This window comes from Panicum hallii, chromosome 9, assembly GCF_002211085.1.
Source record: "Panicum hallii strain FIL2 chromosome 9, PHallii_v3.1, whole genome shotgun sequence".
Lineage (NCBI taxonomy): Eukaryota > Viridiplantae > Streptophyta > Magnoliopsida > Poales > Poaceae > Panicum > Panicum hallii.
The window spans coordinates 12,337,467-12,355,142 of NC_038050.1; the positions used below are offsets into that span (position 1 = coordinate 12,337,467).

At 45.5% G+C, this 17,676-nt stretch overlaps 1 protein-coding gene across 1 annotated transcript; it reads right to left on the minus strand.

Annotated features, from left to right (window-relative positions):
- Positions 1–45: 45 nt before the first annotated feature.
- On the minus strand, positions 46–5,119 carry LOC112875547 (methionine aminopeptidase 1A). The gene is made up of 17 exons (XM_025939429.1): positions 4,957–5,119; positions 4,782–4,855; positions 4,434–4,484; positions 3,850–3,996; positions 3,196–3,271; positions 2,987–3,034; positions 2,865–2,909; positions 2,675–2,774; positions 2,489–2,540; positions 2,360–2,401; positions 1,661–1,722; positions 1,479–1,577; positions 1,233–1,306; positions 1,077–1,146; positions 875–940; positions 688–776; positions 46–388 (listed from the first exon to the last, which is right to left on the minus strand). The coding sequence occupies exons 2-17, from the start codon at positions 4,844–4,846 to the stop codon at positions 311–313; spliced, it is 1,164 nt and encodes a 387-aa protein (XP_025795214.1). The 5' UTR covers positions 4,847–4,855; positions 4,957–5,119; the 3' UTR covers positions 46–310.
- Positions 5,120–17,676: the final 12,557 nt, after the last annotated feature.

The following is a 17,676-nucleotide window of genomic DNA, read 5'->3' on the forward strand; positions in this document are numbered from 1 at the left end:
AAATTGATAGAAATATGTTTTGAACCTATCATGAGCGCACTGGGATGGCATAAACATGTTGTAACACGCCTCAGGTAATTTTAAGCCTCATATTCATATAACTCTGAACAGATCCATTCAACAATCCACACTCCCGGAAACAACTCGGAAGGACATAAGTTTCAGCGACTGTTTAACAGTTGCATATATGCATTAATTTGGAAAAATTGAAATTTCTCGGCAGCCACGGACTGATGAGACAACAAAATTAATGCAGTCCCAATGTATCAGGATCACTTGCTTGTTGCTGCTTATAGCCAGAGTATCAGTATCACGGCTTCAACCATGGAAATACGTCCGGTGATGAGGGTAACCGTGCCGTCAACACTTCACATCCTGTCTCTGTCACCTGGAGAACAGCAAACAACCAAGATTCACATATACCATTACGCAGCAGCACCGAGACCCAACAGAGCTCTCGTAAAACAAAGCGTACAGAAAACTAGCGGAGTAACAATCAAACAGCAGCAAGTTGAACAGGCAAGAACTCCCAGTGCAAATTATCAGTCACTGAAGGATTAAACAGCACACATGAGGCATTGGTTCTTTCTAGTATAATGAAATTATATGCATAATAAACAGATTCCAATTAAACAATTGGTATTCCTCTAAGGAACAAGCCAAAAACTCAAAAGGTATTGAACTCACCAAAAGTGTATGTTCAAATTGAGCACTCCGTTTACCATCTGCAGTCACTGCGGTCCAATCATCAGGCCACAGACGGTCATTCCAAACTCCTACACAATATGAAAATATTTACTATAATAATGAACACTGAGGTATTTTTTAAAAACATCATGAGCCTTTGGAATTTGCCAGAGCTATGTACACTTACCTGCATTGATCATTGGCTCGATTGTAAATGTCTGCCCAGCTTTCATGATACCAACAGCCTTGTTTCCTATATTAAATAACAAAAGCACACCTTGAGTTGAATATAATTGTGTACCCTTTCAGGCATAGCTTGTACGGTACTATCACAATTACTGCACTAATATAAGAATAAATGAAAATAAGACTAGCTGCAAGAAATGTACTTGAATAATGAGGGATGTTTGGAGCACAGTGGAATAATTCTCCTATGCCATGGCCACAATATGATTTCACCTGAAAGAAAGGTAATCACAAGAGGATAGGTGCAAACATACAATGGAGATAGCAATGAATGTGTTTGATGCCGATGTGATACTAACCACAGATAAACCTGACATTGAAGCATGTCTATTTATGATTTCTCCAACTTCTCGAAACCTAACTCCAGGTTTAACTGCGCATAAATTTGTTTTAAGTTCAAGTATCATAACTCCATTACAGGTAAGAAATGAGGGTCTTAGAAAATGTATAGGGAACTGCAAACCAAAAGCAATTCCTTTTGTTTTCTTTTTAAAGTCTAGGCATATATAAGGAATAAATCAAGTCGAAATTGTAAATAATGTCACCTATAGCAATAGCTTTCTCCAAGCACTCGTAGGTACAACGGACAAGCTGTTTGGAAGCTTCATCAACATTGCCAACAAAATATGTTTCGTTCAAATCACCTGCAGTTGACATAGATGCTAATTAAAAATAAACATAACATAAATAAACAGTTAAGCATCATATAAAACAAAAGAGACTTCACCGTGAACGCCTTTATAGTATACAGTTACATCAACATTTACAATGTCACCATCCTCAAGTTTCCTGTAAGAAAAAACAGATAGAATTATAGAAACCAACGGCAATCATACACAAACTTGGACAATAGGTACTGACAGTAAAACTATTTTAGTTTGCTCAACATGAAAATAGGAAGTTAGAATCTGGCATTTGTACATCTAAAATCCACTTGAAACCTAACATACCAAGAACCCACTTAGTAGGACAAACTAAAAGCATGCATTTATTAGATGCTAAAGTTATTGACGTTTTGCCCTGGACTTTAGTTGCAAATTTTGAAGGGCCTATGCAACTTCTTAGCCAAGCTACTCACAGCAAAACGGTTAGAGCGATGAACTCCAGAGGTCGTTGAAACCTCCCATCTGGCCTGTGTTTGAAGCAAGGCACCTACTTCAAGACAGCTCGGGGGTCCATCATCCCCCGCAGTTGTTTTTTCTATACAAAATCTTAGAACATACTATTTGTGAATCCTATCTAGTCCAGGTGTGCAGCTAGATTATACCTGTTGTCCTAAATTCTCCAATCAAGTAAATATACAAAGATAAATAATCTCAATAAATATAAGTCAAAAGTAGTAAAGCAACAACCACTCCAAGAAAGGCATGAAAGGTCAGTATCGCTATGTAAATGGAAGTCTAGCGTAGGGTGTATTCAATAAGACCTGGCATCAGGAATTCCATGGCAAATGACTTCATTGACAGACCTGTAAACAAGAGACAACAACATGAGCAATACCAATGTATAGTCTCCTAGTCATGATGCTAATACTTATTAAACAAAGACAACCTACGTGCAACATGACTTTGGGAAGAAATGGTAATTCAATGGAGATGGGTATCCACCTGAGGATCAAGATGGAAGTTATGATCAATAAGAGAACAAATAGGCACGATTAAGATTGTATGAAGGTAATTTCATCATTCAACATCTGATGTTCAATTGTGGCATTTAAATTCTGAAAGGATGTTAATCTGACCTCTAGCAATTGTCTCCTCATGGACGACTCTATCAATTTCATCTGTTGTAATTCCTGGTTTTATTATACGTGCAGCTGCATCTAAAACCTCTCTTGCAATCTAACAATGACAGTATTGAACAAAGCAGAAATGGTTAGGGAAGTGACATTATAATATGTTAACACACGTTTATATCTTCTGGGAACTTACTCGACATGTTTCTCTCATCCTTTCTATTTGCTCAGGGGTCTTAATCTAAAGAGACAGCAGTAATCATCAAATATTTATCTGTGGAGCATATGTGATATTCACAAATCTCTGAAGAACTTTACCTCTACTCTTTTCTGCAAATCACTGTCTGGTTCAATCTTGGGAATTCCCTGCAAAAGTATTACAAAGTGAGGGCCATATTACAAGGTACACAGGTAAAAAATAATGATCCTTTTTTTCCTGTTTAGAAAGATCTATCAGTTCAAATTGGTAATAAGGACACCGGAAGTAGAGAGTTGAGGAAAAGGCAATTAAATTAACAAGGACTTACATCAAGTGCCCAATCAGGCTTCTCAATTTCATCTGGAACCACACGCATTTTTGATATTGGATATGGTCTCAATGGACTGCAAGACATTATCATTCAATAAAATGTGAGAAAGAAAGGTATCATCAAACTAGTCATTCAGTCTCCTAGTAGAGAATAACGATACGCTGAGGTTGCAAAAAGATTCGGTTTGTCAATGTTCTATTTTGTGGATTAGGATGTGTGGCAGTTTTCTTGTCTGATTGCCTGATTGGAACTTTGGAAGGAATGGTAGTAACCTTAAATGGGGCGATGTATTTACCGAACTAAATAGGAAGCACGTCACGTGTTTTTTTTTAACATCATGAATGCAACCAAGTTTTTGCTGAAATCTACTGTAACTCTCACTTTTGCAGTTATGTCTAAAGAACTTGCTGCGTGCATATATCCGAAAGTTCAAATTCTTCTAATTGTAGCCAGAAGATACCAACATTTAATTAATAAGATAGGAATAGGAATCCATACAGTTGCAAATCAATAGATTTGGAATATTTTAATTGAGTAGATCGGCAATTTTTAAAAACCTGCCAGGCAACTCGGGGGGTAAATGGATGCTCAGTATAATAAATACAACAGAGCCAACAAAGAAAATGCAAATATATGGAAATAATATTTTACCCTGTCCATTCAAAACGAGGAAGCTGCAACGAACGTGCCCGCCCTTTTTTCAAACAATACTTCCAACCTTCTGGAGACTGCTGAGCATTTGGCTTTGGGTGGACAGATTTGTGAGAGCTCCATGCTGCCTTAAAACAATCTTGTGTGCTGAAAATGATTTGTGGACACAAAAGAATTCAATGCTTCCTCTAGTTCAAACAGCTGAAGCCCTATTACTACATAGGGGGCATGATTCTACCCTGTGTAGTATCCTGGCACTTCCAAAGGATACTTTAATATCAAAACACATATTTTCTTAAAAGAACAAGGATCTAAAATTCATTACCATTACTGACAAGTTTACCTAAAGAAAACATTTTATTGAACTAAATGCATTCTGATAGGTGATGAAGTTTCTATATAATGCCATAACTTACCAACACTTGCCCATCTAACAGGTGTTTATTTTTGCAAGTTAACTTACAAATAGTAGTGAATTCAAAGGCTCCAGGATAAACTTTAACTCATTATTCAAGCATCCTATAAGCTAGCGGTATGATGATGCGGCAAGCAAAATAGACAGAGAAAGAGAGGTTGGCGCTGACCAGAAAGCCGCGCCCTCGCGCGGCAGCTTCAGTTCCGCACACTTGGGGCATCTGAAAAACAGCAAAGGATAAGCAAGAACTTACAAATTAAAAATACTTTATCTCGCGCTTATTTCAATGGTAGGAACCGTGATGTTGCTTTTCAGATCGCATACTACCACACCGACCGTTCAAAGCACCGTTCAAAGCACTTACTGTAAATGAAAGCTAGTGACACCCTTTACATAACTTGCTAAATAGCTTCACGACAAAGTTGCACCGAGCAAAGTATCACGAATACTCGGCAGCAGACAACAAACCGGCGGATACAGGAAGTATTATGTGCAACAAGGGAGAAAAAAACCGTACTGCAGGAGGGCAGGCTTGCCGCAGCGAGCGCAGCAGAGCGACGACTCCGGGGCCCCCTTCTCCATCCCAGCTGCCTGCGCCACCCACAACGATTGGATCAGACGGATCGGTAGAGGGCAGAACCCCGAGCGGGGAGAGCGCGAGAGCAGAAGACAGGCGCCGACGCCCCACTAACCTGCGGCGGCGGAAGCTAGGGTTCAGGCGGCGCGTGCGGCGGACGCGGGGAGGGAAGGGGAGGCGGATGAATCAGCCTAGCGGGGAGAGGACGGACCGGGCCACCGGGGAAGGGGGTTTTTAGGGGCGTGACGGCGGAGCACCGGTCTCTCTCTGGTCGCACCGGTCGTGTGCGCGCGTGGATGCCGAGCCGGCCGAACGGGGGTTTAGGTGGGCGGGGCCGTGCGCGACAGACGTGGGCCGGCCCTTCTCTCCCTTTAGCCTTTTAGCCTTTGTTGGGTAAACCCATGTTCATACTCTTTATTGGAAATAAACCAATTCCCTTATAATATATATGGATTGAAGGGGAAAATAAACTAAATTTCTATCTCAATATCTCACAGTATCTGTCTTTTAAATTTAGAGAATGGGTTGGTAGGTTTATTGGTTTAGCTAAAAACCCTTAAAATACTAAATGTGAACTGCTCTTTTCTTTCGAGGTCCTAATTTTTTAACAACTATTTGAAATAGCACTTTATTAATATTCATTTTTTTCTTCTGATATGATAGATCTATTTGCTGTCATCTCATTAGATAATGGAAAATATTATCTCATTCTCCTCACATGGGTGTTTATCTTAAGTTTCTTCTCCTGTTCTCCATATTTTATTTGTTGCAGGAATTAGGAGAAATCTTGAACCATCTAGTTGTAATATGTTTAGTTAGTAATAATATTTTTGTCTATTAAATATACATACTCATCATTATCTAGTTATAATATTTTTAGTTAGTAACAATATTTTTCACTTTGTATCGCACCTCTATATATACATATATATTTAATTGAACCATCTGTTTAAGCTATGTGAACACGTAAAAATTGGTATTTTATATCTCCCCTACATGACACACACTATGGGTAGCATTTTTATATAAGCAATAACATAAATAATATATTAATAATAATAGATATAGTAATTTAAAATATTATATTGGTGCATTTTAAAATTTTGTTATAATTATATAAATCAGATTCAGATTTACGAGTTACTTTAACTTTTAATAATAACATAATTATATAATTTATATACAAACTTAGGTTATTTGATATTATTTTTATAATAGCATATGTGAGTGATTTGCATGAAGATTAGGGGATTAATTTAGACTATTTTTTTATAATGGCAGAGATGGGTAATTTATATATATATAGGGGTTACTTTAGCCTATTTTCATAATAATAGAGGTGAATAATTTATTAGAAAAGATAACATATCCAATGGCTATTATGATTAGAGTTGTTGGATTGATTGCCGGATGTTTCTATTTTTTATGAAAATTTTTAGAATTTTTCTTTTTTTTAGAGTGTCCATCTAGAATCCTAAGTGGCTTCACATGGAGATTTCAAAAGGAGTCTCCAATTAGTAACAGTAAAATTTATGCTAACAATGATTTATCTGTTAAACTTTCACATCATTTTTCAGCTGTCCAGTGGATTTCAGGTGTCCTATTGAAGGTAGATGTCAACTATTGTTTTGCGTCTTGTGTTCCTTAGTTCCAATGTAAAAGCTGTTTATTTCAGACCTGTTTGTTTCCTTGCTACCTGTTTGTTGTAACAACTCGAATCATACAAATTTCTATACCCGGAACCAGTGGATTAACAATGTGAACTCGTTTGATGAAACTTGACCTGGTGCCTATTTATTTTGGTCATTTCTACTTGCTGCAAAGGCGTTATTTGTGTCATTATGTGGCCCAAAAGATGCACAACAAGATTGAGATGCTATTCAGTCCCGACCTGTCTCCGGGGGAAGCAGCTGCCCTAATTTTCTTTTGAAACAAGTAGTCTATGTTCTTCTGAAGGGGCCCATAATACTTTCCAGAAGGGCCGGCCCATACTTTCCGTAAGAAGCCTGGAGCCCGGAAGAGATTACCTGACTGTTCAGTGTTTAGAGCAACGGATCTCTATCCTTGTGCTGTAACAAAGATGAGTTGGGTGCATCCAAATAAGGTAATAACGCAAGTTTAAAGTAAAGAATAATAAATTTTAATGAGATGCAGGGCTAGCAATGAACCGCTACCAGGTGTAATTTAAACAGCAGGCGCTAGTTATACCCGTTACTCACTCCGATCCAAATTATTATTCATTTTGCATAGTAAAAATTATACAGCTAGAAAAAATAAAAGATCAATAATTTATGATGGGATGGAGTACATTTTAGTACGTATCTACATCCTCTCACGGCATTTCTTTAACTCCTGGAAATTCTAGCCCGATCCGTACTAGACGCCGGACGTACATGCTGGTGCCATGCCACCAGCTGACGAGCATGGCATGGGGCTTACATACGCGCTGTTGCTTGCATTGTATTTGCTCCTGTGTCTGCACTCGGCGCATCCCCGTGCCATACTCCCCTCGATGAGCTCCTGACACCGAGCACGCAGGTCGGCAGCAGGATCGTTAAGAACTCATTAAAGCAAACCATTTTTACTAGTGCGTCATGTTCATGGAGCACACAGCCTTTTGGCTTCTGTTAAGCACGACCCCCACGAAAGCATTAGTCGTCTAACTACGCCCCCACTGACATGTAAGCCCCAACGTCGTCGAGCCACACGTCAGTGGACGAGTCATCTACGGTTACTACAGAGGGAAGACTATTCCTCGGCCGGTGCCAGACTCTACGGTGAAGTCCCGACAGGCCTCGCGTACGCACTGCGCGCACGCCGTGCGCGGCACCTAAACGCGCGGGTGCGTACGAGCGCATCGGCGCCGGCGCGTGCTCCGCGCCTGCGCGCGGCGTGAATGCCTCGACGCCAGCCAGTGCCCTGCCTGCCGCCTGCCGCCGCGCGCGGCCCTCCTCTCCTCGGTCGCTTCAACGGATTTAATGGGGTGGGGGGAGAGGGAGAGGGGCCGGGGGGACGCCGGACGCGAGCGCAGGCGCAGAGAAAGAAAGAAGGGCGCAGGCGCAGGCGCAGGAGCAGGGGCGGGCGGCGCAGCGATAAAATAGGAAAGGGAGGGGGAGGAGGGGGCGGGTTCCATGTGGGCTCTTGTTAGATTCGGGCTCCCCAACCGGGGCTCTCCGCTGCCGCCGCCAGCCAGCCCCAGCCTTTCTCGGTGCGAGCAAAGCCAGTAAATGCCCGCGCGCCCCGGCCTGCGTGACCGTGGCCGCCCCGCCAGCCACCCGCGGCGGGATCGCGTGCAGGTGCAGGTCACCCTCCTGTGCTCTCTCTCTCTCACTCGCTCGCTCAATGTACAACCTGCTGGCCGCGGTCGCCCTCGTCCTCCCGCGCGCGTCCTGCTGGCCGCGGTCTCGATCGCTCGACGGGTTGCCTGTTGAGACGCCGTGAACTCGCAAGAAAACGGGGTAAAACCATCGTAATCCCGCGTGTAGGTGACAGGCTGACTGGGAGCGGGCCGGGGTCGGGGTCGGTCTCTGTAGCTGCCAACTGAAGCAGTGAACCGTGCCCACTCTTGAATCTTAACGCTCAAGGAAGAGATCGATGTCCTGACGCTACACACGCTCGTGTTTCTGAAATCTCTGATGCTTCCATGCCAACAGCTTTGCTAGCTGTTAACCTCTTGGATCCAGTAGTTGTGGTGGAGCACACGACCTTGTGATAATGGATCGTGATCCGGTTGAAGATTTGCTGTGGGATGACGTGATTTGAAAGGGGGAATTAGCAGCATCGGGCAATCATCAGTTGGGATCTGTCCGTACCGGGACTCGGCCGGCCACATCGGCAGGTGTCCCATCATCACCTGCCAAACAAGAAGACAGAGAGAGAGAGAGAGAGAGAGAGAGAGAGAGAGGTCGATGGCATACGTGATCGTCACTGCGACTGTGACACCTTGATTTCTTTTCAGAAAAAAAGAAAAAAAATTAAAGCCCTTTAACTTGCAGCCCTCGGAACTGGGATATTGGTCCCCACCGTAGGGGATCGTGAACATGACCGTCGCTTTGCCTAAACAGCGGTTGATTGGGACTGACTCTGGCAGAAGACGACGGTAACTAGAGCATACTCCGTTGCAGACTATATCCATTACCCCCTCTAAAAATGAGCCATCTTCCAGGATGCTCCATCCATTTCGAATCGTAGATCGTTTTAGAAAATCTAGATATATATAAATAAGTTTTATCATATATTTAGATGTATAGCAAAACCTATATACCTAGATTTACCAAAACGACCTACAATTTGGAACGGATGGAACAACTCTCTGTTTGAGTTTGAATTAAATTTATTTCTAGCATATTTGCAATGCAGGATGCTAATTTAGACTCATTCCAAACACATTCTCTGCATGATTTTATTCAATTTAGACTCAAATATTGTTGCACTCACAGCATTATTTCGCTGCCTATAGCTTGTGTTAACTTCTATGTCATCATCTGGTGCATACATATTTTTGAACTAAAGCTGATGCATATATATAGTGCCATATGTCGAGGACATGATGCTCAGTCTCCATGCATGCTAAACAATATAATTGGCAATGGAGTATTCTACACTGGTAGATGCATCGATGCTACTTATGGGCTTGCAAAAGCTAGACCCTAGAAGAGAGATATAGGAGAGCACTGTTTTGGTTTCCACACAAAATAAAAGGCATCCCCTCCCGGCCGGATACTCACCATGCATGGGGGCCATGCGCCAAGGTGTGCAGTGGGCATGGACAATGGCAAGAAGGCCGAGATGGAGAAGCAGGCAGGCAGGCAGGCTAGGGGGGACAGGGCCACGGACCAGGCCTGGCGTCGAGCAATCCTAACCCCACCGTGACCTAATTGGAGGAAGAATGAGAGAGGTCAGGGGTGACGACAAGGAATCTGCTAAGTTGGGGGGTGCCCACAACTTGGACTGGCTATAGGGAACGAAATTACCAAATACTCCTGCAGCATGGCGAGAAATGCTCGCTCTCCAGTTTGCAAGGGTCGTCTTATTCATGAGTAATATAGGAAAGGTCAATGCAAGCTAGGTGCGTCACAAAGTCGATGGTCTTTACGAGTTTCTCTTGCCTGAGTATTATCCCTTCATCTCAGTTTGTAGGCTATTTTGGCAAATCTAAGATACAAAGTTTCGTAGACATTACATGTATCTATATGCGTAGTAAAAGCTATGTATGTAAAAAGCTGAAATGATCTATAATTTGGAACAGGAGTACCATGAATTTATCTTCTTTACTTCAATAACAATACTACTCATGTTAAGTAGGGTGTTCATATACTGCTGAGTTTGTATGTTGATTTGTTAGTGATCCCAGCGAGAAGATGAAAGATGTTATTGCAAGCAATGAGGATATGATGCTCATTGCCCAGCCTAAAAATCAGACTGGCTAATCTTCATCCCAGGGTTCTGCCGTGAGATGGAAATAAAAATAATAGGTGAACACACCATTTCATAGCTAATAACAAGCTAGCTAGCAATTTTTACTGACACTTACTGTACTTTTCCCCGCCCTCTGGCCTCTTAAACATGCGGGACATTCTTGTGTAAATTTGAGCAGAATTTCCTGCACGGTGATTTCCAAGATAAGGTTGGATATGCGTGACTGCATGAACAGCGCAATGGGGAGAGAGGGATCAGAGATGGTACTAGCATGGAGAGGGGTGGGCAGAGAGAAGATGGTGGATCTCTGCCACGGCCCTGCAGCTGCATGCTGCCCTTCTGTTACTCCTGACTGCATGGTAAGGTCAAATCACCAAAAGTGAATGGCGCCTTTGTTTTTCATTTCTGCATGCCCTTGTCTCTCTCCTCCTCCCTCCCTCTCTCTCTACACTTGCATTTAGTAATAATAATCTTCCTGAGGGCCCACTGCATTATTTTTGGACACATACACTTCATTCAGTACTCTGTAAGCACAGATGAACAGAGCACGCAGCTAGATAGCTGCTCGTACTCTCTCCTCTCTCTTTCTTTCTTTATCCCTCTAGCTTGAACTCCCCGCCTCGCCGGGGCCGGGAGACCAAGCGGGTGATCGTGCATGCACAGGTATAAAAGATGGCGCAACGGATAGAAAGCTGCGGATAGTAAACCAAATGAATACGGATACGGGTTTAAATGTGTATCCACGGGTGTAGATGCGGGCACAACTTTAAACCAACAGATATTTGCTCACGGTATAAAAAATGATATCCTTACCCGCAAACCCGCTAGACCCACCGACATGTGGGTCTAAATCCCAGATATGTAAACTTAAGTTAGGGTTTCAATCCCATCTCACCCGTATTCTCCTCCCAAATCCGGCCGCCACACCTTCCATCCTCATGTGCCACCCACGACAGCCTGACCGCCCATCCACCCCCTTTCTCCGTTCCTTCTCTTTCGTGTGCACCACCACCGGCCTCCTATCCACCGATTGCTGCTGGTCTCCTGTCCACCAGCTGCAGCCCTCTTCCATCAGAGCGCCCCGGCGGCCCCAGCCCAGGCACCCCGTGCGCCGTGCCCGGAGACCGCGGCCAGGCTCCCTCCCGCGCCTGCTTTCGCCGCAGGCGTGCGGCTCCCAAGCCCGCCGCTGGCCTGCGCCCCCACGCTTGGTCTGCCGCCCTCTAGCCCGCCGACTGCCTGCCGCCGCTCGATCCGCCGGCAGCTGTCGCATTAAGCCCGCCATTGGCCTTCTGCCGCCAGATCCACCGGCCGCCTGTCGCCTTGAGCTCGCGGCCCCACAAATCCTCCGCCGCCGAGACTCCCACGACCATCGAGACGCCCAAGACCGTGTGGACTCCTGCTCGCCGATGCTGAGAGCTCTAGATGCTACCAATATGCTCATCTGGCAGGCACACGGGCATGCCCACGGGCACGTGGTACCCGCGGATATGGTTATGATTTTCTACCCACGCTGGGTAGCGGGTGCGGATGCGGATATGAATTTTAGCTCGTGGGTGTGGGTATATGAAGTGTATATCCGCACGGATATTATCCGTTGCCATCTTTACATAGGTAGCAGTAGCACCTACCTTGCTACTGGGCGAGAGCTTATCCTCCGTCTGCCATGTGCTATCTAGGGTTTTCCCTACATATTCTTTTATATATTTTGTGTTCTATAATCTTAAGCTAGCATCACCTGTACGGCCGTTTACCCTGTTTACACGCCGTGTAGACGCTACACTGTGGCTAGCCATGTTTATTTAATCATAGTTTGACCTATTTAAATGGTTGTTCAATCTGAATAAATAGCTAAATGAGACGACCGACTATTTTAGCCTTTACTTTTTAGGCTAACAGTGGCTAGCTTTCGTCCCGCCCGCGATAGATAGATCATGCAATGTACTTATAGCGTAGTCTTTGGTTACATTCAATACACCGGTATATGATATAGTACAACAGAATAAATCATCATAAATTGATTATATTTCTGTTTGTAGTCAATACCTCGATGGTTTGAGCTCAGAAATACTATACTTCATATGTTTGTATTTGGGCCTGCTAAACAGATCCACCAGCTAATCCAAGCTCATTTTAGCTGGGTGAACCCAAACTATATAATTTTAGCAAACCGTATCCAAACCCTCTGGGGCACCCTACAGCGTTCATTATGTGCGACTTTGCACACATGCAGTCGTCCATTCAACGGATCACAGAGAGAACCCATTCACCATCGATCATCATCGTCATGATTCCTCCTCGCTACGAAAATTCCCTCGGCTGGTCAGGTGGACCGATGAACTCGATGGGAAAAGAATGAAAGCTCGCCGTGGCCGGGCGGCGACACTGCATGCATGCCATCGATCCATCTCCATGCCTAAAAAAAGCACCCTTTCCGCTCGATCGATCCGCTTTACTATTCCAGCACAGGAGTTTCTGTTGGAGGACGACGACGCATGGCCATGGCAGCTGCGTGTGCATGCGCGTACACGCGCGCGCCAACTCGTTCTCGAGTGCGGCCTGGCCGGGCGTGGCCTTGGTGCGTTGCGGCGTGCCGCGCCATGCATGCAGGTAGCTAGCAAAGGGGGGGAGGGGGCGCGCGCGCGCATGCATGCATCCTGTCCCCTCGTCCATATGCAGGTGCAGGCATGTACGTACGTACGCAGCGGGGGAGACACGGCGCCCATACTACTACCGCCCCAGCAGCAGGGCTACGGCGCGGCCGGCCACCCCCTGCAGTTTCTCTCTCTCTCTCTCTCTCTCTCTCTCTCTCTCTCTCTCTCTCTCTCTCTCTCTCTCTCAAGATACTTTCTGTGCACCGTGCCTTTGAGCTGCTAGCTTTGAATTGGAGCTCTCCAAAGTGAGTGAAGGCAAGGTCCTTTTCATGGGTCCATGGAGAGGAACCTGGTCCAGCGCGCGACGCAAAAACTCACACATGCCCTGGCGCGTTTCGACGTTACGCATGCCCCACCTAGGACATACTTGAGCGTGCTCGAAACTTTTTTTTATCCATAGTTTAACTACGTGATCCACCAGATTTCCCAAAGGTGAAAATAAATCAGCAACGACGAATCCCCAAACCAACACTATTAAACAAAAAAGGCATCGGCTGCCTTGTAAATAAATCTGGCTCGTTACCTTTACTAGACTAAAAAAATCATTCTCCATTTGAGAAAATTCTACAGAAGACAGATAATAATGTCAGACATTCACAAAAAAATCTTGGTAATCTTGTACTTTTTCTTGATAAATAAGTCAAGTGTTTTCCTAGCAGTAATTGTTTCTCAAGCATGCTTAATTTCATCACATATGTTTAATTTCACCAAAAAAATAATATTGTCATGCAAATTTAAGGTTTTTTCCACGATTACATAAAACAATGTGTAATGTAAGTCCTATGACATCTTAATCGAGCACACATGTACAGGACACTAAAATCCATGCATGATCCAATAATTCACCCAAGTGGCTGGGCGGGACTCAGTGGACAACACTGTGTTCTAGACCTAACCTCAAAGGGGTCTTCATAAGGTCTCATCAGAGTTTAGAGACTAGCTGGTCCTTGAAGAAAGAAAAGGATTTAGAGTGGTCAGACTAGTGACGTGGCTATGCTCATGTGCGCTCGATTTTGATGTACTAGCTATTTTGAGAGCGAAGGGGAGATCTAATTGCAAAAATTTTGCTCCTACGAAGGGGACGGGCATTGATGCTGGTGGATCTGTAGATTTTTTTCCCCCATTCCCTTTAGCAGCAACATGCGGTGGACTGGTGGGCATCACGCAACATCTGGTGACCGGTGGCCGGCCTTACTTCCTCCGTGCGCGCCGGGCGGGGGGGACGAAAACGACCATGCCGTCAGATAGTCATTATCGTCATCATCCCGCCGATCGAGATCGACCGGCGTGGGTCCCGGCACTCGATCAAGAGCGAGCTTGGCCGGCCGGCTCCCATGGCATGGCGCCCGTCTCACCACCTACCTGGTCGACCGGTTGCCGGCTGCTTTGGGCAACCTCACCTCGAAACAGCCCTACTAGCAGCAGCAGCAGCTGACCGGCCACTGCCCTGCAGCTTCGCCTTGCCTTGCCTGCCAGTTCTTGCTCTCATCAGGTCCATACGTACACACAGAGACGCGCGCACATGGCCACGGAAAAGGTGTAGCTAGCTCACCTCTCCATGCACGTACACAGCGTCATGGATCCGGCCGTCGCCGTCGCCATCGCCGCGCCGCTCGTACGAGCAGAGGCATCATCTCCTTTTCAGACCAGCGCAAAGGGGCGGGGAGCGCGCCGGCGGCGAGCGGCGCCGGCCTCTCAGTTACAGTGACGCAGCAGGCGCCGGCCGGCCAACTAACGCTTCTGATTCTGATCGCCGCTCGAGCTCGCTCGCGCGCCGCGGCCGGGAGATCCCGATCGCACGGACGCCGCGCGTCGCAGCCCGCCGGCCGGCCGCAGCTCTCCTTTGCCCGCCGCGCGCGTGGCTGTGTGAATGGTCAGGCATCACCGGGGAGGTACTGCCTGCGCGCGTAGCGCTACAGTGCGGCTACGCCGTAGGGGGTATCCCGTGGGTGGAGACGAATATGAGATGGGGTCCTCGAGGGGTACGGCGTAAAGACGACAGCAACGGCCCCGATGGTGAGCCTACCGATCCGTCTAGATTTCGGTTAAAATTAATGGGGGCAAGTACATGGAATGCACTTGTCTGATTGCAACGACCATGCGTGTGTGAATTATGAAACGGGCGATGAAGAATATGTGGTGTGGTGATTTTTTCAGATTTATGGAGCTCTTTCGAGTCAGATAAATTAAATATTTTGGGCTTCCAATTGATTAAGTGAATCAAGGGAGATGCCATCGGATCCGCTTTCATCTCTTCCGCATACCTCCCTATCTTTGGTGATGGGACGTGATTAGATCTGCTTCTACCATCCCTTCTTATTTAACTTAGTTATTGATGAGCTCCCTTACCTTTTCACGCGCCACCGTCGGTGCAATATAACTTTGTCTATGGACATGATGTCTTCTCGTTATCTTACCTTGTTGCGCCGCTTTCACGCCAACTCCTCTGTAGGACCTCCTCCATGCGGTCCCTTCTTCTAAGCCCTCAAATCCATTTAACCTCACCGAAACCCCACACAAAGTAAACCCTTGGGCACTAAGCTTGATGCATTCCTACCAATTCGGTCCAACCGTCAAACTGAAATCGACACCAATTTCAGTAAAAAGTGCTTATTGTGTTCTAGTGCATGGTGTCAGTTAGAGCCACTAGTTTTCTACCTAGACACATTTTGAACCAACAACATTCTGCCACACAAAATATGCAAATGGCTATGAATTTGATTGGTTTTTTCTGGACTAATCTTTTGATAGCACAATTAGTTTTTTTTAATCTCCATTGAAGTTAGATCGTAGAACAATATAATGCTCTCGGAACATTCAACTAGTGGTTGATCAATTTCAGCTCTAGAACACAATGGATTATGGATTTGGAGAACGAGGGCACTGATTAGAGCACACATCTCATAGACAATCTAGTGGCAGCAAATTCGGCCAATATTTTCTTTTGTGGCCTTAGAATCGCTAGTTGTCAGCTCTAGGACCTTACTTTCTTTATGAAATTCTTGTTCCTTTTCTTTGCTTCAGTAATGTGATTGTTCTCGCCAGTGGCGGAGGAGCTAATGTGGCAAGGTATGGCAGTTGCCATACCTACGCACAGAATCGGTACCAAAATTTTTAGGCCGCCCGCCCGCCCCTGCGCCTGCTCCCGCCGCCCGCTGCTCCTGCTCTGCTCCCCCCCCTCACGCCGCCGCTCGCCCGCCCTTGCCCTGCTCCCCCAGCGCCGCCGCCCTGCTCCTCCCGAGCGCCGCCGCCCGCCAGCCCCTGCCCTGCTCCCCCCCCCCCCCGCGCCGCCGCCCACCCGCCCCTGCCCTGCTCCCCCTCCCCCCCCCCCCCCCGCGCCGCCGCCGCCGCCCCCTCTCTCCCCCGGTCCCCCCACCCCCTCCGGCCTCCGCGCCGCCACCGCTGCCCCCTGCGCGCTGCTGCGTGCTGCCCCTGCTCCCCCCGCGGCCCGCGCGCCGCCCCAGCCCCCAGCCCCTGCTCCCCCCGCACGCCCCCCTGCCCCTGCTCGTTTGGGTCTTTGGGATTGGGAATAACAGGGCTGTTGGCCTGTTGCAGTGTTGCTTGTGTTGCAATTTTGCAAAGCTTCAAGCCTTCAAGAACTTAAATTGCTATTGAGTGTTGATATATCTGCAGATCTGCTTTAGCAGAACTACAGAAGAATTGGCCACCAAGCACTCCAATAAGAGATGGCTGGTAATGGAAAGGGAAAAGGAAATATATCTCAAAAAGGTATTCTTATGATTCGCAAAAATTGATTGATTTATTTCACTTTTACATTGACTGATAATTGATTTTATTTTTACAGGTTTAAAAAGCTATTTTGGCACTGGTTCCAGTGGTTCAAGTAGACAACCAAGTACTCGTGGTAGTGGAATTGCTCAACAAGAGGTTGAAGATGGGCAAGATCATTTTGCGCTTGTAACAACCGGTGTAGAAGATGAATTTGCTCAAGCAACAACTGGTGTAGAAGATCAAGTTGCTCAAGCAGAGCTTCAAGAAGGTATAACCGAGTTCAACCCGGACTATATCATATCGGATCCAGGACTTCGTATTTCAATTGATTGTTTTACCCCTAATATTAGAGATGAAGTTATAAGGGCTTTTATAGCTAAAGGTCCTTTTCAACCAATGGATCATAAGTTTCCTACCTCGAATGATAGTAGGAGTTTTCAAAGAAATGGTTTAAGCAATACAATTGGTTGGAATATAGTGTGGAGAAGAATAAAGCTTATTGCTTCTATTGCTATCTTTTTAGACATGATCGAATAGAAGAGAAATTTGGTCATGATGCTTTTACAAAAGTCGGGTTCTCGCAATGGAAGAATGGTTATTTAGCACTTCCAAAATATGTTGGTGGGCCTAGTAGCATTCATAACTTTGCAGCAACATCATATCATGATTTTGATAACCAAAGATCAAGTGTAAGAAATAGGGTGTCAACTCATATGAAAGATGCATTGGTCAAATATGAAACCTGAGTGGAAGCTTCCTTGAGTATTGTTGCTTATCTTGCATTGCAAAGTGAGCCGTTTCGGGGGCATGATGAAACTTCTACTTCATTGAATAAGGGCAACTTTTTGGAAATGCTTGATTGGTGCAAGGAAAGGAATGAGGAAGTGAAACGTGCTTTTGATGAGTTGTGTCCAAAAAATGCAAAAATTACTTCCGGCACGATTCAAAAAGACCTTGCAAACTCTTGTGCACAAGCAATCACAAAGGAAATAAAGGAAGAAATGGGGGGTTGTCTATTCTCTATTTTTATTGAT